The 25,718-nt window shown below is 43.0% G+C and overlaps 3 protein-coding genes across 3 annotated transcripts; 2 read left to right on the top strand and 1 right to left on the bottom strand.

Moving 5' to 3' along the window:
* The first annotated feature begins 489 nt into the window (after positions 1-489).
* pla2g12a (phospholipase A2, group XIIA) lies at positions 490-6,544 on the top strand. The gene is made up of 4 exons (XM_047577944.1): positions 490-869; positions 1,180-1,256; positions 2,859-3,024; positions 5,969-6,544. Exons 1-4 carry the CDS (start codon positions 650-652, stop codon positions 6,085-6,087), a joined length of 582 nt encoding a protein of 193 aa, XP_047433900.1. The 5' UTR covers positions 490-649; the 3' UTR covers positions 6,088-6,544.
* Positions 6,545-6,800: 256 nt separating this feature from the next.
* Positions 6,801-9,676, top strand: LOC125003771 (caspase-6-like). Its single transcript, XM_047577943.1, has 8 exons — positions 6,801-6,914; positions 7,167-7,205; positions 8,071-8,116; positions 8,224-8,373; positions 8,503-8,579; positions 8,744-8,919; positions 9,042-9,186; positions 9,440-9,676. The coding sequence occupies exons 1-8, from the start codon at positions 6,884-6,886 to the stop codon at positions 9,673-9,675; spliced, it is 900 nt and encodes a 299-aa protein (XP_047433899.1). The 5' UTR covers positions 6,801-6,883; the 3' UTR covers position 9,676.
* Positions 9,677-10,930: 1,254 nt separating this feature from the next.
* On the bottom strand, positions 10,931-25,464 carry LOC125003770 (calcium uniporter protein, mitochondrial-like). Its single transcript, XM_047577942.1, has 8 exons — positions 24,980-25,464; positions 14,164-14,233; positions 13,896-14,063; positions 12,696-12,800; positions 12,373-12,533; positions 12,095-12,298; positions 11,729-11,845; positions 10,931-11,221 (listed from the first exon to the last, which is right to left on the bottom strand). The coding sequence occupies exons 1-8, from the start codon at positions 25,085-25,087 to the stop codon at positions 11,144-11,146; spliced, it is 1,011 nt and encodes a 336-aa protein (XP_047433898.1). The 5' UTR covers positions 25,088-25,464; the 3' UTR covers positions 10,931-11,143.
* Positions 25,465-25,718: the final 254 nt, after the last annotated feature.

The following is a 25,718-nucleotide window of genomic DNA, read 5'->3' as shown; positions in this document are numbered from 1 at the left end:
AATACACCGTTTAGTGATGCATCTCTTTAGCAACTGTGATGCTAGTTGGATTCCATTACCATGGAAACCAGAAGTGAAATGACTGGTGTTAAAAAAAATACATCAGTAGCTAATATGCAAGTGCAAGTGTATGACTCAAGAATGTTTACTTATTCCACTGCGGGATTATGGAGGATTATCTTTAATAACAATGGATCTTAATTTTAAAATAGCAATTCTAATCCTGCCTTCTACTTCTTTTGACCTACATCTTTGTGCTAAATGCGTATTTGACAAAAAGACAACCTAGCGATGATCTATTAAACTACACTTTGCACTACTACTAATACTGCCATTTTAACCAACATAAACAATAAAATATAATTATATTATTTATTTACTTATTTATTCTAACAATAATTCTGCGTTTTAGGTCAAATCCAAAATATTTACTTTTCTTCGTTGCATGTGGTGACATCATCTCCGTTGGTTTATCAAAGGTCACGTGACAGCGTCAACCCGGAAGCGACATCAGCCCACCGCCAGTGCCTCTTTCAGCGACGTGGAAATGACATGAAAACAAGCAAAGGTGAAAACTGAGATGGTATTGACACCGCGTTTTGAGGCGTAAATCAGTTAAGTCAAACCATTTAGCCGTGAAAAGACTATTATGCGGCGCCTCAGCTACGTGTGTGTTTTGGTGTTAAGTTTGTACTCCTGCGGATGTTTCTCACTTGTGTCTGGCTACAAACACGAGCCAGAGACTCCAGACTGGAGGATGACTCTGAAAACTATTCGTAATGGAATACACAAGATTGACACGTACTTGAACGCAGCACTGGACCTGTTTGGTGGCGATGACGGGCTGTGTCATTATAGATGTAGTGATGGTAAGACAGCGTCTATCTTTCTTCCTTCAAGTCCTTTCTCCAACAAAACAAGAGCTGTCAACCCAATACAGTTAACAGACATTCTGTCAGTCACATCCAAACCACAATTTCTATGTATGCACTGAAGAACTTCGGTTAATTAGACATAAAAACTTGAAGTTTGAGCTCATGTTTACAGCTGGTAAATGCAAAATATATCATCGCCCATTGATCGACACAGTAAGCTACTCAGTCATGATGTGGTTATCTCCAACAGCCAGATAACGGTGCAAGAACAAGAAATCTCTTCACCTCTGCTCCTTTCTTACAGGGTACAAGCCGATGCCTCGTCCTGGGTACAAGCAACCACCACCCAACGGATGTGGCTCCCCACTCTTTGGGTTTCAGGTAATCAGAGATGGTTTTAAAACTGCAAATTAATAGAAATACAATATTATTGTTTGCAGTACAAGGCAAAGGAGGGAACCTGACAAATACCTGGGCTTGTCACTAATTTTTATTCCCTAAAATTCACATTGTCCGAGCAATTTCTGTTCACAAACACGTGTCCTTGGATGCAGTTTAATTCCTAATCAAAATTCAGTTGTTGCTCGTGACCTGCATGTAACTAAAAGAAAAAGCAAGACGCAGGAGAAACTTCTGGAGGAGAACAAGCAGGAGCTTGAAAATCAGAAAAGAAAAAACCCTCTCAGGAGAGTCAGACAACAGTTGAAGCGTGAGGTCGGTTCACAGACGGAGAATAACTCCAGTGAACGCCAGCAGGAGTTGAACCAGCTGCTGCACCAGGTAGATCATGAAATCCTTGAACTCAACAAGGAAATTGGAAGTCTCTGCGCAACTCAACGCGATCCTTCAGAAGGATGAGGCTTCAATGAGGTGCCCTGGAGAGGCTGAGAAATGAGGTGGAACAGGAGAAAAAGACGATTGAGGAGGACAAAAAAAGAACTGGAGTAGGAGAAGCAAGCGCTGGATGAGACAGAGCAAAACAGACCATATCGAAACTAAAGGACGAGAAGAAAAACCAGAAGAAGAAAAGAAACAACCGAATAATTGAAACAAAGAACGAGATGAGGGTGAAGAAAGTGCAGGAGGAGGAGAAGGTGGCATTTGTATGGGAGAAAAGGGAAGTGGAAGAGACAAAGAAAGAGATGGAAGACAAGAATAGGAAAATTGAATAGATCAAAGAAGAAATGGAGCAGAAGAATGACAAACCAGAGGAGGAGATGAAAGATCTGGAAGAAGAGAAGAAAGAGCTTTTGGAGGAAAAGATCGAACTGAGGGAGGGCAGAAAACAATTGGAGAGAAAGTTCTGTTAGAGGCCATGAGGCAATGAGAGGAGAGGAAAGATCTGACAGAAACCAAGAAACAGCTGGCAGATGAGAAGAAAGATCTGTTAGATGCAAAGGGGAAACTGGAGGAGTAGAAGATAGAAATGGATAAGAATAAGATGCTGGAGGCTGAACAAGCAGAGGTTGAGAGTGACTCCAGAGAAGTAAAGAAAGGGAAGAAAAGGAAAGCACAGGATAAAGAAGGAGGACCTGAAAAAGAAAGCAAAGAGAAACAGGGCATTTTGGCACAAGGAGTAGTGTCATGATGATGATGGTGGTGGGGGAGATTGTTCGTTGTTTGTTAGTTGTAGGTTGGACAACAGAAGCCTCGTCTTCCTCCTGTTTACATCCTCTCAATGACCCCCCTGCCTTTCCTCTATGCCGACATGTCCATCTTCCCCCACCTCCTCACCCACATCCACCTTCTCTCCGCCCCCTTCCACTTCACCCCTGCCTTTATTGTTAGCATAATGCTATCAGGTACTTCTGTCATGTCTGCAAAGTCATTTCAACATCAGAAGTGCAATATAAGCTCAGTGAAAAATACATCAAGAGAAACGTGTGTCATGTGCTCACAATATATATATATATATATATTTTTTAAATCTCAATCCTGAACACAACTATTACAGCCAAAGAGTAACTGTGCTGCTATTTCCAGTTTGATATAGGTATCCCGTCCATGACCAAATGCTGTAACCAGCATGACCGCTGCTATGACACCTGTGGCAATGAGAAGCACGACTGTGATGAACAGTTTCAGGACTGTCTCGAGACCATCTGCAAGAATGTGCAAAGGACTCTGGGACTGTCCCAGAGTGTCCAAGGTAAGAGACAGATCCTGGCTCAAGCGATGCACTGTAGACTATTTTAGGTTGCCCTAGTGTAAAAAAAAAAACAAACACTCTGCACATAACACATTCATTTAACTTCACTCAATTTTAAAAATGACTCCATAGTCCATGATTACTTAATTTAACCATCATTAAAGTCTAAATTAAATTTAAGAGGCGAAGGTCTCTTTGTCCTGTATGCGTACATTTGCGAAACTCATTTCCTTAGTGTTCTTAAAGGTTTTGCTGGGTTATCATAGTGAGCAGTGACAATAGAACCTTATCTAACATATCATGTCTAATATCTAACATGTCCAATTTGATTTAGTTCAAGAATAATATCAAAAGTTCAGGTAGGTAACTAGAGATGTTTGTCATATACAGTACATCCAGCAGGGGGAAGCAAAGTAGTGTATTTAAAAAAAATAATAAATAATGTATAAATAATAATAAGTATGTGGATGTGTGCGCGCGTGTGTGTGTACATAAACATGTACATAAATACCAGTACAAACATGCTTATGTATATGTATAATCTTCACAAATCTTGAATCTTGATACCATCATGTGTGCGATGTCAATATGCCTCCTATCTGCTGTGCGGTCGGCTGCGATGGAGCTAAGGCTAAAAATACAGGACTTACATTTTACAGTATCCCCCAAAACAATGAAAGAAGACAGAGGTGGGGTCGCTGCCATTAAAAAGGATCAGTGGCAGGGCTCTTTAAGAGAAAAGCTGATGTTTCGAAGCTCTTCATAAGGAACCTCCCTGACAGATTCCTTACTTGGCTGAGTCCAAGCACAGGGCTTCCGTATACAAGCCTGTCCATTTCTGATGTCAACAGCAGCCAGGACTGAATACATGAGGGCTGCTGCGTGAGAGCACACCTCTCCTAAGCCTGCCTTACAGGTGCAGTGAGCCATGACAGCTGTTCCATCCTCCTGCGCTGTGATCCAGGGGTGTGTGGGGGTCACATTCAGGCTCTGTGAATGTTTTACCTGCAGTTAAGTATGTCAGCAAGAATGCTACCTTGCAGTAACGATCCTTTCATTAAGCACAGCGGGGTATTTTGCCATCAGTTATAATGAGGTGGGTTCATGGATCTATTATAAGAACCATGGGTTGGTTAAAACGACCTCTCAGCCTGTATCAATGATACAATGACACAGATAGTATGACCTCGCAACCACTACTTTTACGTTAGTTTTAACCACATAGCAGCGAATATTTTGGTAAATAAACACTTAGCTTGCCAATAACAAGCTAGCAAATGTAACGTTCGTGGTAGTTTTAATCGACCAGAAAGCTCGTAAAGTAGTAAATAAATACGTAACTTTCCTTTCCCATGATCCAAAACATTTTTTGGTCCTCCAGGTGATAAAGTTCTGCCTCGGTGACCCAACCTGAGGTGAAGTACTGGTAGGCTCTGGTGCTCTTGTAAGCCTTCAGGGACTCGCTGGTGTAGGGGGATGGATTATGAATTAGATAAATGTATATGTCCACAGAGGACAAATTTGGGAAAATTTAAGGCAAATTGAAGGGGAATTAGCATTTCAAGGGCAATTCAGTAGGGATCGAAACCCAAAACATAGAATTTCTTTAAATAGCGTTTTTCGGAAGGTGAAAGATGCACATTTGCCGTTTGACTGGCCATTTTTCTCCGGGACCGGGTGGTGGCGCCAGGTCCTAAAGATGGCGGCCGCAACAAAAACGTGACGTCACTGAAACCCATGAATAGAATAACTTATCTTAAAATAAGTTTAAGCCTTTATTTTGAATATGGGCTAAGATGAATTACACAGCAAAATGTGAAACAAAAAGGTCAGAGCTAATCCAGTAACTCTTACACTTATCATAAGCCACTGTAATGGGAGCAGGAAATGAGAGTAGTGTTCCCTATTTCTGTTATTTAGAAAGTGCTCTGCGTGGATGCTGTGGCATGAACGTTAAACGGATGACCAGGAAGTTGGCTCTTATGTGTCTTTCTTAACTGTACGTCACATGAAAAGAAAAAGATAGCCTTCTGTGACTGTAATTTGTTGCGCTGACGAGGACATCTGACAATCACAACAATGAAGCAACACTGGAGCAGATGTTTGTACTTCGCTCACTTCCTCTCTCACAGCTCCTCTCCCGCAGGACTGTCACTTCCGCCAGGAGGACTTTCCTTCCTTGGGAATGGGGATCGCATAATGAAGTGTGGTCCTTGTGGATAAAAATTTCTCTGGAAAATGGATCTAAGGTCTGAGGTCAGATGCCGTAGATTCAGCCTTCACCCTTGACCACTGACTGTTGCTCATCCTCTACAGAGATTTCATTTTGACTGATGTCCAAATTGCTAATGCCTTGTCATGGCACCACCTGTGTCTTTATTGAGTTAGTGCTGTTTACGCCTTCAGCTGCACAAAACCTGCACAACAGCCCTCCTCCGACCTGTGCATTTTTGTGGGTGATTTTAGGATTTTGTACAGTAGAGCAACAAGGAGACGTGAAACATCTCCAGTCGTACAACTCTGCATTTTGTGTAATTGACATTTTAGGAATCTTCCATCTGGTCCAAGCCCCCCCTCACTCCTCATCCAGAATTAAACTTCTCTTTTTCTTCAAAGTGACATCAGCCGAAAACAAAACTTCTAAACTGTCACAGCGTTGCACTACTAATAGCACCTTAGAGTAGTTGCAAATCTGTTCCGATCTTCATAGAGGTGTTGATGATGTAAATTCTTGTTTAGATTAAACTCAGTATTGGAGTCAGTGCGGCCGTGCATGCAAATTAGCCTATTTAAATCCTACAGTCTTAAAGGAAATGTATTAATACATCTGATTTTCATCTGAGATAAAAACAGTATTTGATTCACACTGTTTGCCTGACAGTAACTTGTTTGTAACGCCTCATCCCCCTGTTCTTCCTCACGTTTTCTCTTTCTGTCTCATCAGCGTGTGAGTCAGCGGTCACTCTGCTTTTTGACGCCGTTATGCACTTGGGATGTAAGCCGTACCTGGACAGTCAGCGAGAGTCCTGTGTCTGTCAATATGAAGTGAAGAGGGAACTGTGACACCAGAGGGTCCACAAGGCTCCACAAGACTGCCTGTCGACTGTTGGAAACACAACACTAACTGAAGAGTGCTGCAATAAACTTTGTTTTCGACTTGTAGATTTTCTCAGGGACCGAGCACCTTTAGCTGGCACTGATCTGTTCATTGGATTTTTTAGATATGTGTGTATATACAAAGTAACTCTGAAATGGCCTCAGTCTTTAGATATGATGGCTAATGCCTCACGCAGCTAATTATTTATATGTAAGTAATAAGGTTTAATATGATTGTACTGACTGCCAGTTGCTCTGCGGGTACGCTTTCTTGGGAACTCTGCACTTTGAGGAAATGCGGGTAACTATGAGCTGACGCACAAGTCTGAGTGGGAAGTGACGCCCCTGTGTGAAAAAAACAAAAACAAAAAAACTTTATTGTTCCAAAAAAATAAATAAATAAAGACAATCATGCTTGTATTAATCATTTTCTATCCTATCCTTTAATTAACCATATACAAATGTTTTATTCTTTGTGTTTTTAACATGACCGGAAGTTATCTTCGGTTGTATAGACCTCAAATCCTTTTATTTTTTATTTCATCGCTATGAAACTCCTTTCTTCCTTTTAAGACTCGCTGTCGCAATGTGGCAAACACGGAAGTCCCCGCTGCCGATGTTTGACCAATCGCGACCTCAGGTTGTGACTTTGAGCCAATAGGGTGGCGCGGGGGGCGTGGCTACACGTGGCCGTCCCGCTTTATAGCCGAACACTGGTTCATCGAAGCAATTTGAAGTTATTTGTTCGAGACCAACTTGCAACATGTCTGACGAAGCCAAAGACGTCCGCGGAGGTAAAAACTTTATACTTTTAATATTTATGGAAACATTTAAACGCTGTATTTCTGCGCACCGTAAAGTCAACTCATTTTAGTCTCTCTGGAAGTGGCATCACGAGAAAAGCCGGCTTTATTGTGCTCTTACTCGAGTGCTGTCACACCTGCCGGCTACCTGGAGTCATTCTTCTCCGCCCTGCGTCAGTTATTAAGACGGTACAACATGCGACGGGAGCTTTTAATTATTATTTTTTTCTTTCTTTCCCTCAGCTGGTGTGACTGACAGCAGAGCAGTCACAGACGCTACGGGTGAGTCCTTTACACTGAGCTGTGTGCTGTCATTAAACCTTCATGTCACTCACGAAGCAATATAGGTCATTGGTGTACACTGATTAAAGTAAAAGTGAAACAGAACGTGGTTACATTTAAAGGAATCAAGGCTCTTTCAACACAAGCCACATCGTCATAATGTGGTCAGAGGTCAATCATCAACCTCTTCCAGTGCTTCCTTACTTCCTCTCAGTTACCAGCGGACCTGCCTGGATGCTGTTCGTGTGTAATCTGTTCAGATGGATAAATTGTCTCCATGTTATCTCTCTCTCAGACTTTTTAATGTACAATGAAGGGAGACTTTGATTTGGCCTTTTTAAAAGTCTGCCTCGCCGCAGGGCTGCTGGATTAGTTTGCCGTGACGTGTTTACTGCACCAATGACCCACTAATATCTTCTCAAACACCGGCCCTCTCCCTGAGTCTAACCTGCATACCTGCAGTGTGGCTGACACAGAGGCGTCGCTTTTGCCCTCCTTTCTTTTGCCATCTTTCTCCACCTGTCAGCCTGCCATTGACGGCCGTGAGGACTCTAAGCTGACAGAACAATGGCTGCTTGACCCCAGTACTGGTAGCGATCCATGCATTTGTGGTTAGCTGCTTAACAATGAAGCAAAAGTGTAGTATTTTTTTTTTCTTTTTTTGTGGCAATAGTATTATTTTATGCACCACCAGTCATAAGTTTGCTCATACCTTCTAAATTCAGTGAGTAATTGGGTCCAAAATTTGACTGGTAGTGTATATATTAAAAGCTTTAAAGCAGTTCCTCTTTTTATGTGTGTGTGTATATATATGTGTATATATGTCACTGTTACATGTACTACTTGTGTGTCGTTTCCCGTACAGCGTGTTCAATGGACACCACCGAGGCTGACTATGGCTTCTCATCCAGGTAAGCCATTTCTTCTACTTGGTATATTCTCGCTCATTCCACTATCAAGTGTCCAGTATTTTCCATACAACAGCTGTCTTCACCTGCTGCTTTTCATATTGCAACAGCACAATGAATTTGGATCCTGCAGAGGAGTACAAGATGAGCCACAAGCGGCGAGGACTTGCCCTCATCTTCAACCAGGAGCGCTTCTTCTGGCATCTGAGGTTGAACGACAGGAACGGGACCAGGGCCGATCGCATCAACTTGGAGAAAAGGTACCGCTGACAGATAAAAGCTTGCTTAATGACGCGTCTGTGCATGTTCAGCAGTTGTAAACCTATACTGTGGAAACACTGAGAATTTCCAGTGTGCTTCACTGCACCTTCTGTTCACTTTTCCTTCAGACTGCGGGACCTGAACTTCGAAGTGAGGGTCTATGAGGACTACAAACAAGTGGATTTGATTACTAAAATCTCTGAGGGTACGTGCACTCTTGGGCACTTCTCAGACTCATACCACATGCGTATATTAAAAAAGCAGCAGCACCTAAGTCCTTATTTTTCTGTGTAACAAAATCCAACAAGTGAAGTGCACTGTGCCTCTGTTGAGTGGCGAGTTTGAATGTTGTGCCTCGTGTCCCACCAGCTGCAGCAGAAGACCATTCAGACGCAGACTGCTTTTTGCTCGCCTTCCTGAGCCACGGCGAGAACGACCACGTTTACGCCTACGACGGCAAGATCAAAATCCAGGATATCACAGCCATGTTCAAAGGAGACAAGTGCAGCAGCCTTGCGGGAAAGCCAAAGATCTTTGTGTTACAGGTACACCCAAACAAACGAACAAACGAGCAAACCCAACAGAACCCCAAAAAGTTCTTGACGCCATGTTGACACGTTTCCACAAATTCACCCGAAAAAAAAAAAACGTCCATGTCCGTCTCTAGGCGTGCCGTGGAGACAGACACGACGATCCCGTGACCGTCTGTGACGCTGTGGACAATGGGATCAACGAGACGGTGGTGGATGCCAGCGCCGTGTATACCCTCCCGGCTGGGGCTGATTTCGTCATGTGCTACTCTGTGGCTGAAGGTGAGTCATCTAGGACGTTTGCGGGTGGTTAGTTTGCAAGCTTGAGGTTTGCAATAAAAAGATTTCCTAAGAACAGGAGCCATGTGTGGTGCAGCAGTGGATTTTGTTTATTTTTTTTCTGTGGTTGTCTTGTGGTTTGTACCAAATGAACTGAACTTGTTCTTTAAAACATAAACCTCTTGAGTTCATATCCTTTTTGCTGCTCACCTGTCATCCACATTAACTTTTTTATTCTTACGTGTTCTTTGTCTAGGCTACTATTCCCATCGGGAGACCATCAATGGCTCATGGTACATCCAGGACCTGTGCGAGATACTTCGAAAGCACGGGGATTCCCTTGAATTCACAGAGTTACTCACGCTGGTCAACAGGAAAGTGGCGATGAGGAGCGTCGGGAACTGCGCCGACCGGACTGCGATTGGTAAAAAGCAGGTACCTTGCTTTGCTTCAATGCTCACCAAGAGACTGTACTTTCGACCAAAGAAGTAAAGAAAAAAAACGCCAGACCTCAGTCATCGAAACACATTACGTCAAAGGAAAAAGGGCTTCTGGACTGTGATTTTAAAAAAACAAAAACTTGCTGTTTTTCTCTCGTCCTCATCTGTAGTCTGCCGTGTGAACCCTATCATTTGCATATCTCCTGATCATTTGCATTAATGCTTCCACCGACGCATGTTGTGAAAACATGTGGTTGCAGACAACCACTCCATTCTTGTAGCATTGCATCATTTGAAGTTGTGGTTTCATTTATTTTCTATCTGGTAACAAACTATTTGGTAACTGGGTATTACAGGCTGAGAGGATGGAGTGAGATCTGACCAATCTATTATCTGCTTCCTCACTTTTCATGACACTCATCTATGAAGCATGCACAGTGAATGCCATGGATTGTAATTTTATATATTTTCCTTTATATTTCCCAAAATATGAGCAATTATCCCAAACTGTGTGTCACACACAGTAATTCTTACTATAATTTTAACCCTTGCAGATCAGTACATATTTTACACGTTCAAGAAATCGCTTCATCTTCTTCTGTGCATTTTTTATGGACCACTTTGTAATCATGGGAAAATTACTATGGTAGCACAGACAGGATGCCTTATCATGCAGCATAGCGCGCATTCTTAAATATCTTAACAAACGAAGACAGTAAGACTGGACATCTCCATGTCCTTGCACATTGAAGTCTTCCGTTACCAGAATCAACAAAGCTGGACATATCAGCCAGTTGTTTTCCAGCTTATGTTTCCAGGCAGGCGACTACCAGTACTATTCATTTTGTTCAGATCAGGGTTTTGTCTTAATCATCTTACTGTAAGCACCGATGATAAAGCATGCTTTATAGTAAACATGCTTTATACCTCCAAGCTCACTCCTTAAAAAAACAAAAAAAGGGAATTCATGTTTGTGCTGTTGTGTCATAGCAGTCTATGATACTTTCAACGTGTATGTGCACACACAATTACAACAAAGAGTGCTGTGCAATTACCTCAGGGAGGAGGGTGTGTTCGTTTTTTTAAAGCTGAAACATTTCCCGCTATGTGAAATGATCTGTCACCAAACTACCAGGAAACACATCGATTTTATATACACGTAAATACATGGCATTGTGATTTTGTTTCTGGATTGAATCGTACATAAATTCTTTCTTTGGCAAAAGCATAAATGTGCGTGTACTTCATTGGTGTCTCGATATATTCATACTTTACATTTCCTTAATAAAACATCAGGTACATTCAAACTCAGTCCAATGAACGCCTTTTATTTCAATAGTCATCAGAGTATATTTAGTATATTTCTCAGGGTTACAATTGGCATCGTTATCAAGTCTGTAAACACAACACAGAATGACATGGATTCCTGATACAAAGGTGACCGTTATCAAAATTAAAGCAGAAAACTTGTTTTTGCTCCGTGTGAGTGTGAGTGACCATTCGTCACGGCTTGGCTTCATTTATGGCTTCGGCTGGATCTGTTCGAGTGGCATGTGAAGTTGAGTCGGGTATCTCAGGCGTCTCAGGTCCTCCTCCACCTGCCGCACAGAAAAAGAATAAAAGTCACACAATCATTAATGGGACCTTGAATGGGAATTCTAGAAAGGAACTTGTCACAGCGTTGGGAATAACATTTCATTACAACTTGTTTTTCTGCTGATAGACAGGATAACTGTTGGACTGAGAAAGTGTAGCATGTGATTCCAATGTCACTTATGATCACGTGGCTGTAAAACGTTAAGCGTACGGTAGATTGTGACTTCTTAAAGGGATAGTTTTACATCTCTGAAGAAGGGCTGGATGAGATGCTAATCCACAGATGGCCTCCTGTAACCTACTGTTTTGGTGCCACATAAAAGACTCTACGGGCGGGTGGGGACACGACCTGACCTGAGATTACATTCCTCTCTCAGCAGACAAGACAACAGCACGCGACAAGATTCACGCCACTGTTGCCATGCAACATTCCAACAACAGGATCACCTTGGACACTGATTACGCCTTTAGCATTTAGCTGAAGAGTCAGAAGAAACCAATGAACCGACCTCTGCCAGTTCATCCTTCAGTCTGTTGTATTTTGTCACGTTGAACCTCTTCTTGCTGGCCCCCTTATAAAAGTAACGCAGGAACTGTCTGTCTTTAGCATCAGGGTATATATAATCCTGTGGGAGAGAAACAAGAAGGGTCACTACTAAAAATGTAACTGCACACATGATGAGGCTGTACTTTGTGCTTCTTGACAAGACACATCTGTCAAACATAATGTCTTATGTGCAGCTTTTTCCATTTTTTTCCCAGACTATGTTTATGGCAAAGCAAGAAGATTCACCTAGAAAATGTTGAACCGTTCCTTTAAACTCAAGCAGTTTTGAATCCCAAACTGAAGTGGGTCACGTGTCTCTGAGGCCTACCTGCTTGGTGAGGACGTAGTAGGCGAACACTCCCATGCTGGTGCCGTAGGTGATGAAGTACGTGACGGGCTCCATGACGTCCCAGGAGTAGACCCACCACGTGAGCCAGGCCAGAGCGCCGCCCTGCACAGACAACAGGGCCATGCCGGTCCAGACGGCCCTGGAGGTGTGGAACTCCGCCGTACGGGCCAGCTGAGCCTTCATCTGTCACAAGTGTCATTCGTCAGCTTCAAACCGAGAGCTTTGCCGAGATAAGGGTGTCGGGGCTCGTCGTTTACCTTCTCCAGGGGCGAAAGCTCCTGCTTGATGTTGTCCAGTTTCTCCAGCAGCTGCCTCTCCTTCAGCAGGTGGTGTTCGGGCATGTGGAGCGCTGTGTGCAGCAGGTGAACGACGTGTTTCATGTCCTCCATCTCCAAGGCGTGCTCGCTGGACGTACACACTGCAACAGAGGGCACAACGAGGTGGATGAGGCTGAGAAACGAAATGTTAGACGCGGGGTGGTATCTGGGGCGGTAACGGGCATCGTCTGGCAGCAGGACTGGGCGTAGCAGGGTGGCGGACAAATAGGATTCATTTGTGGCTGGAGGTAAATGTGTTGTACCCTTTTCAGGAGCGCAGACTTTGTGGACTGCATCATTGATGACGAGCTGGAAGTCCTTATCCACCAGAGCGTCTATCAGTGTGGTGTTGGCGACACGTTCTCCATCTGTCAGAAGACGTGTCATCAGTAGGTGGCCACGTGAACACAATATTAAAAAAAAAACACAGTGAAGTATTCCCGTAGATACACAACAATCGGCCACAACATTACGATCACTGACAGGAGAAGAAAACAGCATTGACTATGTTGTGAAAATTCACTGGTCACAGGCCACAGCTTAAAGTCTGTGGCCTGTCTGATGCGCTCTTTGGATTGACAGTTCAAATCTCAGTGCCCGCATTACACGCAATTCAGCTCCATGAACTACTGTTTGCTCTGACTTCCAGGTATGTTATGTGAACTGGGGTTTTCCTATCATCAGATGCGTTTAACACCACACCCTTGTTTATCCAAAGTCGAGTCAAGTAACAACACTACAAATTTGCAAAGCTCTGTCTGAAGCCGAGAGAGACTTCATGCAGCTTTATTTCTTAAAAAGGACCATTCACTAAATATCAGACCCAAGAAACAAGAGAATATATAACAAATCTAGCAAAGAACATTAAACATCAAACAGCAGTGCAAAATGAGAATGAATAAATTTGTGTATTCTTCTGAAAAATGGATGCTTCTTATAGCATCTGAAAAGAAGGCGAGGTGAAGAAGCAGGCACACATTTCCCATAATTCAAATCGATTCAAATGAATTTCTTTTTATATAGCGTCAATAACAATACAATTCTCTCAGGAAGCCTCCAGAGCAAGCCTGAAGGCAACAGTGGCGAGAAACAACTCCCTCCTAACAGGAAGAAGCTCTGAGCAGAGCCCAGCTCATACGGAGGGACACGTTTGCCTCAGGCCAGACAGGTAGAGGCAGAACAGAGAGAGAAGAGAGAACAGCAGGAAGAACAAGATAAATGTTTCCAGTTTAAAAAGAAGCGCAGCGTAAAGTCCGATTAAGCACTTTAATATATCCAAACAAACAAACGTTTAAGTCATTAGCTACAGTAGTGACAATGACTGAAAGTGATGTTTAATGACGTTCGAGGCATCCCGTCAAACTGCCCTCTGGCCGCCCTCACTCAACCTGGTGAACCAGACTGCCAGGAGCTCAAGCATATTGTTCAGCTGGTATGCAAATACTTGACACGCCGCGCCATACCTTCAGAGAGAACAGAAGCCTTCGCTCCCGGGTCCTCCCTCTGCAGGTCGGCAATCAGGTCTCCTACGCTCATCAGCATGGGCCTGAGGAAGAACAGACACTTCTCGTTCCTCGACGGCAACGGGACCTCCAGGACCAAGCGGCCATATTTGTATTTCAAAGACACGTCTGTAAAACATAGAACAATTTCACGTTTAGTCAAAAGAAGCCATAAAGGGATCACCAGACATATAGCTGTTATCATGTTAATGTAATAATGGTTCATTACCACTGGAGGGAGCAAGTGTGCTGCAGAAAAGAGCTTGGCAGTTTCCAAGTGCAGGATGCCTGTGTTGAACCTGGAAGGAAGCAGGGAAGGAGAGAGAGATTACAGGTCGGCTTCTGGCACAAACACCCCTCCTTGAGTAAACAGTCATGTCAGCAGATGCTGCAGAGTAAACTAATTGAAGTGCGTCTGAAAAACCGAGCGCACCAACGAGCCACGTCACCTGAATACCCTGGTGTTTCAGAATAATTTTTCCCCCTACATCTGTCACTTTTCATTTCATTTCCTAAATATCTGACGGTACAGATTTTTCTGACTGAACCATCTCTGTGCCGCCGACGCACGACTCTTCAATTAATTTCCTGTGGCCGTATTCGACTCCTCATGAAATGCTTTTGTGCGTCTCGACGGATCGGTCGCACTATCACACCACATGATCTCACGCATCTCCCATGCTCCCGGTAATGGACCGAAGCATCCACAAGGAACGGTTTATTGCTCTCAGCTCTGTGTCCTGTATTTGACATTCCTTGGATGCAGTTTAAATGCAAATGTGTGCGTCTACTAACCCACTGGGCTCTGCTACTGGTTTTAGCATTAAGGCCCATACATACAAATTTCTTCTGTGAGCTCAACATCTTTGTACGAGTAAAACCAATGTACAACACGTGGCAGTAAAAGCAGCAACATTTTTCAGATTCAGATCAGGCATTGTGTGTGATGTTGTGTTCTACATTTTTATTTTTTTTTCAAAAATGCTGAAAAGCATGAGGGTCCTGCTTGAAAACCAGGAGCACGTCCACCCCTCACATCTCATCCCACCCGTCTTCCAGTCGGGAGTTGGTTCGATCAATACTGCATCAAAGAGGAACAGGGGAGCCGTCCATTTTCGCGGAAGGAGAAAGCTCACGAGTCCCGGAGGACGGTGATGGAGCAGAGGTCGGGCGCGCCGTCCCTCACACTCCACTGGTCAGGAGATGAGAGCGGCATGAACAGTAAACTCAACAGGCAGTGAGTGACACGCACAGAGTCTGTCACCAGAGCGGGAACCTGAACCATGAAGACAGCTATCCACGAAGAACTACAGTGGCTAGAAAAAGAATATCATGAAAACTGTCCGCTCAAGATTAAAAATAAATTCAAACTACAGAGAGTTGTGGGACTGTTAATCGAGCTGTGTTAAGTAAATGTGACTCATACATCCCAACCGGAGCCAGATAAGGTAATTCCAGCGAAACACAAATTTGGGAGTTGTTCAGCTTGCATAAAATTGCCACATGTTACTGTGCATCTGGATGGAGGCTGTCGCTTTGTTTTACTGCTTTACTGCATCAGCACAGCAGCTCTCCCTGGAGAGGGAGGAAAAAGTGAAATGTGTGGCCAAATTGGATGTAACCACACAAACACAGCAGCATTCGAACTCAGCTGAGAGAAAGTGTACACTTAACAAGGGTCGGGTACTTTTTCCTCTGAGCAAGTACACAACAGCATCGTGAAAGAATCCTCTGCCACGTAATCTATTTCAGTCGAATTCAATTTCAATGTCATTCCAGTCGGTATTTGATATATTCTGAAGAAAGGAAGAAACAACAAATGGAAGTAAACAGAAAATGAAATGCCAGTGTCTTATTAAGGTGCTGGGAGAAAAACACACCAAAGAAATCGAAAAAGCAAAGAGACTTACCAACTCCAAAATCATTTTCACCCACCAAAACACTTTCATACCCCCAATGACATTAAAGGGGCAGTGCCACAATGCAAAGACGCACACATATTTCACTATAGTTCATAACCATAGACAGTATAAATATAGATGGTGGAATAGCTCCTCTAAAATGAAGCCAAAGCCAGTAGAGCGCCCCCTGGTGGCCGCCTGCAGTATAGGTCATAAACTCCACCTCCTCCATGTTAGTGGATGGGACATGAGCCAAACTAAAACACTAAAATACACGTGAAATATAGACATATTTTCCCAGGTTTCAGTCATTTTAGGTAGTTAATATAATGTTGATGCATGTTCAAGTGTCAATTTTTTGGATAAGTTTCGTTTTAATTCGTTATTAAACGCCATACAAACAGGATATGACATTATGGCTCCTTAAAGCGTGAGACAATGAGAGGTGTAAAAAATAAGTGAAGAAAACCAGGAACAGTGTATAATCCAGCATTTCCATGCAACTGGTCGAGGAAGAGCAGATCGTAGTATTAATTAAAGAACAACACGAGTGAGTGTGGACGAAGTGTGGGCAGGTCATCGATATCGTGGCTCCGCTCTCTGACTGAACTGCTGGGATGACTTTGGCTCCAAGGTCGAAAGATGGTGCTGCCTGTGCCAGATTGGCCAATGCAAGGAAGCAGGGAGACATTGTCCATATTTATATACAGTCTATACACAACCAGTGACAGATAGACAGATAGACAGATTTTACCATGTGAAACCACACCTAATTAAATGACCTTAGGACCTACAAGAACGTAGTTAATCAGTGAGCGCTCAGAGTTAACATCAGTCACCGTATGTTAAACAGCCCAAGTAAGTCTTTTATATGCTGTCACTACGCCCCAGCAATTCATCTAACGCACAGCGCAAAAGGTGCTGATGAATGACACACACAGTGTTTAATGTCCCTCTCAGACACAGTTGCTTGTGCGATATTTGCATTCTGCACCTTGGTGCCCAGCTAATGTGAAAACAGCAGATCTGGAGCTAAGCATCAAGGGCAAGGCCAGTCTCTTTACTGAGTGGGCGTGGGTCTGTGCTAGATCGCTGGCTGTAGTCAATTCCACAGCTGACTGGGTGTAGGCACTTTATATGCTGTGTACACACGTTACCAGTGGCATTGTGAATCAACAGGACAGGGGTACTGTGGCTTAGCTTGCAGTGAGACAGCTGGATGACAAATAGTCCATTTCCAAAGCCGTGCACCTTGGCTCTGGGTAATTATTGTCCGGAGCACAATGCATGATAAATGCTGACCCTTCTAGTTCTCTCGAATACATGTGGCAGTTTCAAATGCCCTTACAGAGCAGTGCAATAACACCACGTAGAGCAACTCGAAAACGCCAAAGCCAACTCACTGCAAAGACTATATCCAATTGTCTTAAGTGAGCTTCTGACACGGGCTAATGCAGAGCTGAGCATAAAATCCCTGGTCTTATTTCGCTCACATGAGGAACAAGTGTTTTTACGTGCTAGTGAGTCCTTTTAACAACAGAGCCTACAGCCCTGCAAGTAATTCTGTGAGACTCTTGTTGCCCTTGGAGAAAAAGTCAACATAATGTTTGCAGTGGAAACCACTGAAGCATTTCAGAATGCTCACATTCACATCAATTACTTATTCTCACTTAACACAAAAACACTTGAGCAGAGAGCAGTTAACTTTGAATATGTTTTTGCACAATAGCTCCAGTAGGAAACTAAATGGTGAAATGTGAACCATGTAGCGGTGCTGCAGGAACAGTGGCCATGTGGATCACAAATGTCATCACGTCTCATCTTCTGAGGACAACGGATGTACGTACAAAATGTCCATCCAATTTGTTTATTTACTGAAATATTAATAAATGCCATCAACAATCATGTTTCACCACTGACACACATTGAGATTTAGTAAAATAGAAAAGATTTTCTTTTATAATTATAATAATAAATGTGAGTCTCTAGTCCACTGATCCTGGGAAAAATGTAAACTGTATGAAGTAACATCTAATCTCCATAAACAGACACCTGGATATGAAAACATTATCTTCACAAAATCTGGACATTTCCTACAGCCGCAGCTTCACGTCAAAGTATTTCACTTGCAGAACACTAGTGTACTTTGTTCATAGCAACAGTATGAAATGCAACGTGATTTGTCAGTAGTAAGTAAAAGTAAAAAAGTAGAGCAGTTTGAAATATTCCACAGAGTAATGAAAACAAGGAACAACCACAGTGACCTGTTAGATAAAGATCTGCACACATCTAACTTCTCAGCAACGAACTACAATGTACAACTTTCACGTGCTGTGAGTAGCATCGTGGCACAGTGATGATGGAGGGCCGTCCATTCATCACTGGAAGAAAAGGAAATTTACAAACTCAATTATTTCTAATGTAAAGTTTTACTAAGGCAAGGCCTATGTAAAAGACAGACACACCCAAGTATGGTGTAACAGGTAATAAAAGGCTGACAGAGCACTGCCAGAACAAGTCCATACACAGCAAACACACAACACATAACAGGCAGTCACACCCATCTCATGTCACGAGACATGTATTCAGCCTGCATACGGGGCCAGGCCCTGCTACTCCACATTGTTCTGAAATTGGCTTCTCAGTTGCAAATGCGTTTATCCAAAAGACAAAAAAAAACATTCCCTAGCTACAGAGCTAATCAATATTTAGAGTGCAGGGTGGTCGCTGTCTATCCTTCGTCCTTCATATATTTCCAGAGTGAATTTGGATCTGCAGGAAACAGTGCTGTACATCTGCATGCTCACCAACTCCAACCGTCCTTTCGCTAATCTATTAGCTGAAGCTGTATTTACCCTGCCAGCTATGCATTTCTTATTTATGGCCTGCCAACGGGGAACGAGGGGGGAGAGAGAAAAGGAACGGGGAGAGGAAATGGTGGTGACAAACTGTCATCTCCTTCTTCAGGCGAGCCATAGCTTCATACTGGGGCAATGATCAGGGCTATCACAGTGACAGACAGCCTCATTTCCTTGCACACTTCCAGCTGGTCACTCCATCAGTGCGTTGACATGCACGTGAAAAAAAAACTACTGCCTTAATCGGACTATAACAGGAGAACTTACACTTATTCACTTAGACACATGATCATAAATAAATGTAAAAACGTTTCTCCGATTAGAATCGGAGTTCTCATTGTCTGATTGAGACACCCAGATAATGCGAAATTGAAATCAGAGTTTTCATCGGATAACGCGTGTGCGCATGCTCCACCACCGCTGCGCTGGCATGTGTCCTCGGAACAAAAACGTCCACGAAAACCGGGCGTAGAAGAAGAAGAAGAGAAACGGAGCCGCTAGAAGAACCGTCTGAGGGATAGCGCGGATCTTACCTGCACCAGAAGTAGCGCGAACGATACGTACAAGATTAAAAAATGTACTAGTATCCGTCTGGTTGTTGTTTGAAATGCCGGTCCACCGCATGCACGACTCACGTAATAGGTCAACCGGAAATCGGGCCGTATTGACGTGGTATTATCCCGCTGAAAAGACACGTATCGCCACCTAGTGTGGAGGAGGAGAACAGTTATTCGATTTTCTTGCTCTGCATGTAAACTGGGACAAGGACTGTGGTGAGAAAGTCGAATTTTGAGCATAGCTCTGCATGTAAACGCACTGAGTGATAAATCCTATGAACGGCCTGTCACATTCAGACCTCATAAAGGAGTCTTCTCCACCTCTCACCACAGGCGTGATACCTCATCAGAAAGAAGGGTGCTTTTTCACTTACACATATGATCATAAATAAATGGCTTCCAGTATCGTAGAGACGTGACTTGAAGCAGAAAGCATGAGTGTGATGTACGGCCTAAAGGCTGGGATGAAAAATGAAGACTACCAAGAAAAGAAAATGGAGTTACTCCCCCGCCCCAAGTTGTGTTTGAGAAAAGCGAGCTTGAAAATGATTTGCATTGAACCATTTATCTTATCTCGCCCAGTTAATGACCCGGGTCGGTCAGGAGTGTATAGAAGATGAATGGAGGATGATGTGCCGTACGAATGCATGGTTGTGTTTGTGTTTCATGCAAACAGAAATAACCAGTAATAATCAGCATGCCGGAAATGTAAAGAGCAGGTCCAACAGGCAGAGCGGAGAGAGTTCGTGACAGCTTTCCTAACTATTATTCTAATGTAGAAGTGAGTCGTTGTTAAAATGGGTGGTACAGGATGAGAGGACGGATTTGGGAAGTTTGGCATGAACATTTATCACAGATCAAAGATTTGTCAAACTTAAGTGAGCAAACAGTGCTTCACCACAGTAAAGGAGCTGAATACAAAGCACAATTTAAAAAAAAAAAAAAAAAAGGTAATTTAAAGTTTAAAAAACAGGTCTTCCAAAGAAAAAAACAACAACTCCCTAAATAAACAATACAAAGCCACCACAAAGACCCTGTCTCTGCCACCATGAGTGACTCACATTTCCCATTTGGCCTCGCATAGCTAAGCAATGCTTCATCACAAGATCCCATCCGGTTACTCTAAAGCAGCCCTCTGTGAGGAAAACTGAAAGTTTTTACTGGTTTACTTTGTCCGATGAGCAGATGTGCTACTTTCACTACTTGTTATCAAGCTGCAAAGCAATTAGAATGGAATTGTTATCACAGAGCCTCGTCTTGCATCACCACATCCATCGTTTACAATCCCCTGCCAGAGTCCTGGTAGCCATATGCCTCTTACTGCTACACTCCTTTTCATGTGAAGGGATTCACTCTCCACCATCAATGTGCCTCAAAAATATCCAAGACATAATCAAGGCAGAGCTTGGTTAACAACACAGTTTATCTGTTAAAGGCACAAAGATACGCAGACGTTTGCTTCAACATATCTGTGTATAGAATCAGTAATTGCTGCTAAATTTAGTCTAAAATTAAATAATTATTTGTGACTGCTGTTACACAAGAAACAATTACAACTCTCCGAGCACAAGACCCAACTTCCACCTGGTATTAATATGCAGTACATACTGTATGTGAATATGTCCTCTTGTTTTTTTTAACGTTTTTTAAAGTTATAACTAACTACGGTCAGATTTAAATATGCAAATCATCCAAAGCTGACATTTGAGCTAGCATGGGAACAAAGGTAAACACAAGGCCGAAAACACACAGCGAACAATTAAAACGGTTAAGAATAAAAACACTGAAACACACAAGGAGCTGGGTGGAGTTAGGCGACCTTTGACATCTTGCATAAACACGCGTTTTTGTTATTGTTTTACCCGTGTGCCAGTGGGACGCTGGCAATTGGAGTTACCTCAAATTTGGACTCATGAATACGTTTTGGTGGTCAAAGGTGAAACATTTTTGCCAATGGCTCATTACTTCACACACTGTGTGAAATATGACAAAATTTCACACAATAGGGCAATAGGAGAAAACCCTGTTGTCTTCGCTTCCTCTATCTGGGTGACAGCAAGAACAGAGGACCTCCTGTTCCTCTGTGCTCGTTCCAGCAACAACTTCAGGCGGTTGTCATGGGACCACATGGTGAAGTGTAAATAAGGTTTGAAATATTGTCCTCTATGTAAAAACTCTGCTGCAGTATTGATCTCATTTTGTCGGTGCTATTAAGCAGCAGCTTATTTAACAAGTAAGAAAACAGTTTGAAGGTTTTCCCCTCTTCATCAACTGATATATCATTATAACATAACAATACCTACAACTGGTGCAGCAAACCATAAAGGGGTATTTTTGCCTCAGGGTGTAATGTCAGCCAAGGTGACGAAAGGTGCAAGACAACACATGGAGCTGTCAGTTAAAAAAAATGTCCACCCTTTCTGCAACAAAGTGCCCTTGTCTCAGCTGTGCAGAAGTTTGAGATTTGTCTTGTTACTTTGGAGCAACAACAATGACGGATGTAAAAAGAACAACCTTGAGAAGGAATCTGATTTTTGTAAAGCTGGCTTGAGTGTGTTTTGTTTTCACAATGTGCAGCGTTGTCATTCTTAGAGGGACCGGACTGTGTTTTTGGATATGAGCCTCATCTGCGATGAGTCCCACACTTAAAATATTACTTTACCTTGTGTGCACTCAGATGGGTTATGATAAAAAAATGATGGGTTATTATAAAAAAGTCACCTCATTGTGTACATCAATGGCACATTTCCTGCTTGGCCTAATTCATTCGCTACTGAACGCAGACAGATTGATTCTCTTATCTGACTCGGGCTGAAATTGCAAACAGCAGTATTTCCCCAATGCCATACTGTTCTTTATGAGTGATAATATGTTTATGAGTCTGCGTCTGCTCACACGCTGCATTACAGTTGCTCTTAGTGCTATAGAGGTATTGAGCCATGGGTTTAGCCAGGATTTGCAAAGCTGAAATTCAGGGAAACCTACACTGCATTTCTGTTTTCAGATCTACAACCTCTGTCATGACTTTTCTTCACTGACTGCAGCCTTGATCAGTGTAAATGTGGTTCCTTTCTGCAGCTCATCAGAAGCAGTAGTCCCACGCAAAACAGACTCTATTCTCCACTGCTCTCCCATTAGGGAAGATATTTAAAATATGCTGTGGTGCGGCTGCTCTTTTCAACACTGACACCGGATCATTGGGTCACTGAGGAAACTCAGCAGTTTAAAGCGTCGCTACCTGGAGCATGAAAATACACAGCACAGAATGAGCCATTGTGATATTTGTTCTACATCTATATTATATTTGCATTTCGTAGTCCGCACTTTGCATCCTGCCCAGACAATACAGATACTGAAATGTAATTTCGTTCCCAGTTCATTACTCTCTTCACTTTCAGTTTGTATACTACCTCATAATGAGAAGCGTAACATCCAACCATTAAATGTTAATGTGTGTGTTTGCATAATTGACTGTGTTTCTATGATGCGGTATATTTAAAGCCGGGTTCGGTTTAAAATCCGATTCCTAGTGGTTGTATCACACACTTCAGGAGAATCTCCACAGATATTATTATATCTCACTTCACACATAGAAAAATTAAAAATAATAATAATTTAAAAAAAAAATGAATGTACCGCTTCAGAGAGATGGGAACAGAGAGATGTCACGGAGATTAAGGAGTTAATCTCCTGAATCACACTCCATTACCATAGGGTAACAAAAAAAACCAGTGTGGATCTACAGTCTAGAAAATAGTTGGTAAAAAATGGCCCAAACCTTAGCTGTTACTTTCACCTCACTATCATGTTAGTGAGAAGTGAGCGTTGGCCTCAGATCAGATGCCCTTTTTAGCCACAGGTCTAAAACGCCTTGTAGTCTTGTTCCTCTCGTTTTAATCAATAAATGTCCGACGTGTTTGATATAAACAGGGGAAGTCTGAAGGAGCAAGTTTGTTAGGTTAAGAGTGGATTTGAGAATCTAAATCGAAGAATAAACTGGCCCAAAGCCCGAGTCTGTGCCCAGCATTTGCAACATACAGCCTGTGCATCTTGATGGCACATGCATGAAATAATAATGAGTTTTGTTTTTGCAATGATATAATGGTGTCCTCAGTATTAGAGATCTAACCGGTGTGTCCATGTAAAGCCGTAGGAACCCTTTCAGTATGTCATCTGGAAAGAGGAAACTGCAGCAACAATTTTGTATAGGATTCAGTCTAAAAATAGGACACATCCTAGTCATTCTTGCATGCAGGGGTGAGTCATGACAGCTTGCCCGTCTGACGGATTCAATGCATTTCTCGTTTAATCCCACAAACTAAGGGCGACTGCCACTGCATTTTAACCGAATGGGATGTGCTGCTCAGATATGAAATGCATCCACTGGCCTGTGACCTACAGAGAATAACCACCATCACTCTAAGCAATGAGAAGCCTTAATGAAGCTGCGATAAAGGCTTCACCACAGAAAATGTGTGGTTATGCTTTAAAGCAATAAAGGGTTTCGCTTTATGAAGCATTTCCCTCCAGCACCACACACAGGTTTGTGCAGCACAGCCATTTTTCTTGTATATTTGTAGCACGGATTGAACCACTTAATGCAAATGAAGGCTGCAGAGGATGGCTATGTAAATGTTTCTGATGGCTCTTGGGATTGTGGGATACAAGTCTCTATTTATGATTAAGGAGTATATTTAGCAGCCTAACCATGATCCCCCTCTCTCTAACCTGGGGCCAGAACATCACCCTCGGTGGAGTAAAGCCTAATTTATAGTAATGCGCTGATCCACGCACGGACAATCCGCCGGTGGGAGACATTTATACTTGTGCGCTCGTCAGCCTGGCTCAACCTGTGATAACACCAACCAAACACTAGTCGGCACTGTATGTTTTTTTTGTTTTTTTTTTGCCAGTCGGGTTAATTTTTGTTTCTACTTCATGCTTCACATTCCACTTCCTGCTTCCGTTTCAACAATGACGACTGAAACTTTCGCCGAAATTTCGCTACAAACCTCCTCAGTTAACCTTACCCATTCTTTATACTAACTAACTAACTAATACTAAAGCGAAAACATGCTACTCCCAAGCGGACCAATCACAGCCCTCCTGCTCTGTGTTGCTGCAGGGCTTTATCACATTTCTGAGGAAATGGGGCGCATGTCAGCTACGGAGCAGGCTCCTGCGTTGACGTGGAGGCTCTGCGTCAACTAACGTAGAAGCATAAATTGCGGGTAATTCAATAAGAACTGCTGTAGCATACTGATGAGGTAATATGTTTTATGGTGTCATGTATACGTGTTTAGACTACCCAACCCCCACAGTGAAGCACTTTAATCATTTCGGTTGTTTCTGTTTCGGTGTTTGGGACTTGAACGTGACAGGAGACAAAAGTAGAGATCAGATAAAAGTAAGTAACGTTACATAAACACGTAGAAGTCGTCTCTGGCGCATGTCTACGAGTAAAAAACAATCCGAATATGTTTAAAGTTTTTTTTCCTCTGCTGTTAAATGTTTCCCCTGTTGGAGCTTGGCCTGTTTTCGGTGAAAACGAGGAGTTTGTGTTTGAGCACCGCCATCAAAAGCCCGGAGTTAGCTCCTCAAACCGGCCACAAAACACGCCTGTTGTTTGTATTTTTTTTTTTTTTTTTTTTTTTTCCTGTTCAAAAAGCGGGGAAACACGACAACATCTCCACGGTCAGTTTATCAGTCCAGTCAAAGTATTAATTTACCTGGTGAAAAAACGTAAGTGCACCGGTGGGTCTGGGGCTGCAGCGGAGAGGCTGAAGACTTCGCCAAAGTCTCGCCGGAACTTTACCGACCATCTGCACAGGAGCCATCGTCAAACCGCGTTCAGCTGTCTTCTCGGTGCATACCGGGGGAAGGAGATACGTCCAAAACAGGCGCGATGTGAGTCCGTTGTTCCAGGTTTAACAAAGGCTATAGTCCGTGTGAATAACAATAGATGAGATGTTAGCTACGGGACAGAGGGAGGAACGACACAGCCCGAGCTGCAAACCATTTCCTCCTGACAGCATCCGCGGTTCGTGCCACACTCCGTTTCCTTTCCCCTCCTTTTTTTTTCTTTCCTTCTGCTTCGGTCTGTTTTCATGAAAGTATGTGCCCAGCTATCCGGCTGCCCAGCCCCCGGGAACTGTCGGCATCCAAAACCACCTCACCCTCTGACGATTTATTTGTCCAAGCCCATTAAATCACCGACTGGCAGCTAGTAGCTATATGGCTAGGAGTCCCATTAACTGAACAGCTGGTTAACAACCTGCGGCTCGGGGACCACCCCGGGGTCGTCTTGAAACCCTAGGGACATTTTGCGCATGCCACTCACACAGTAGTTTGTCCTCATTAATTAGCTGCAGATGAACGTTTTCTGGCTTCTGCCACAAAAAAAAAATGGATTTTACACTGCACATACAGTATTTATTTATATGTTTTCTTCCTACATCCATTGTCCTA

Source organism: Mugil cephalus, chromosome 2 (assembly GCF_022458985.1).
Source record: "Mugil cephalus isolate CIBA_MC_2020 chromosome 2, CIBA_Mcephalus_1.1, whole genome shotgun sequence".
Classification (NCBI taxonomy): domain Eukaryota; kingdom Metazoa; phylum Chordata; class Actinopteri; order Mugiliformes; family Mugilidae; genus Mugil; species Mugil cephalus.
This window is presented reverse-complemented; position numbering and strand designations above follow the sequence as displayed.

Excerpts from the sequence above, each read along its gene's own strand:
- pla2g12a (XM_047577944.1), top strand. The coding sequence starts at position 650 with ATGCGGCGCCTCAGCTACGTGTGTGTTTTGGTGTTAAGTTTGTACTCC. Across the intron at positions 870-1,179 it reads TCATTATAGATGTAGTGATG|GGTACAAGCCGATGCCTCGT; the intron begins GTAAGACAGCGT and ends CCTTTCTTACAG. Across the intron at positions 1,257-2,858 it reads CCCCACTCTTTGGGTTTCAG|TTTGATATAGGTATCCCGTC; the intron begins GTAATCAGAGAT and ends TGCTATTTCCAG.
- LOC125003770 (XM_047577942.1), bottom strand. The coding sequence starts at position 25,087 with ATGGCTCCTGTGCAGATGGTCGGTAAAGTTCCGGCGAGACTTTGGCGA. Across the intron at positions 14,234-24,979 it reads CACTTACGTTTTTTCACCAG|GTTCAACACAGGCATCCTGC; the intron begins GTAAATTAATAC and ends GCTTCCTTCCAG. Across the intron at positions 11,222-11,728 it reads TGAAGGATGAACTGGCAGAG|GTGGAGGAGGACCTGAGACG; the intron begins GTCGGTTCATTG and ends TCTGTGCGGCAG.
- LOC125003771 (XM_047577943.1), top strand. The coding sequence starts at position 6,884 with ATGTCTGACGAAGCCAAAGACGTCCGCGGAG. Across the intron at positions 8,580-8,743 it reads GATTACTAAAATCTCTGAGG|CTGCAGCAGAAGACCATTCA; the intron begins GTACGTGCACTC and ends GTGTCCCACCAG. Across the intron at positions 9,187-9,439 it reads GTGCTACTCTGTGGCTGAAG|GCTACTATTCCCATCGGGAG; the intron begins GTGAGTCATCTA and ends TTCTTTGTCTAG.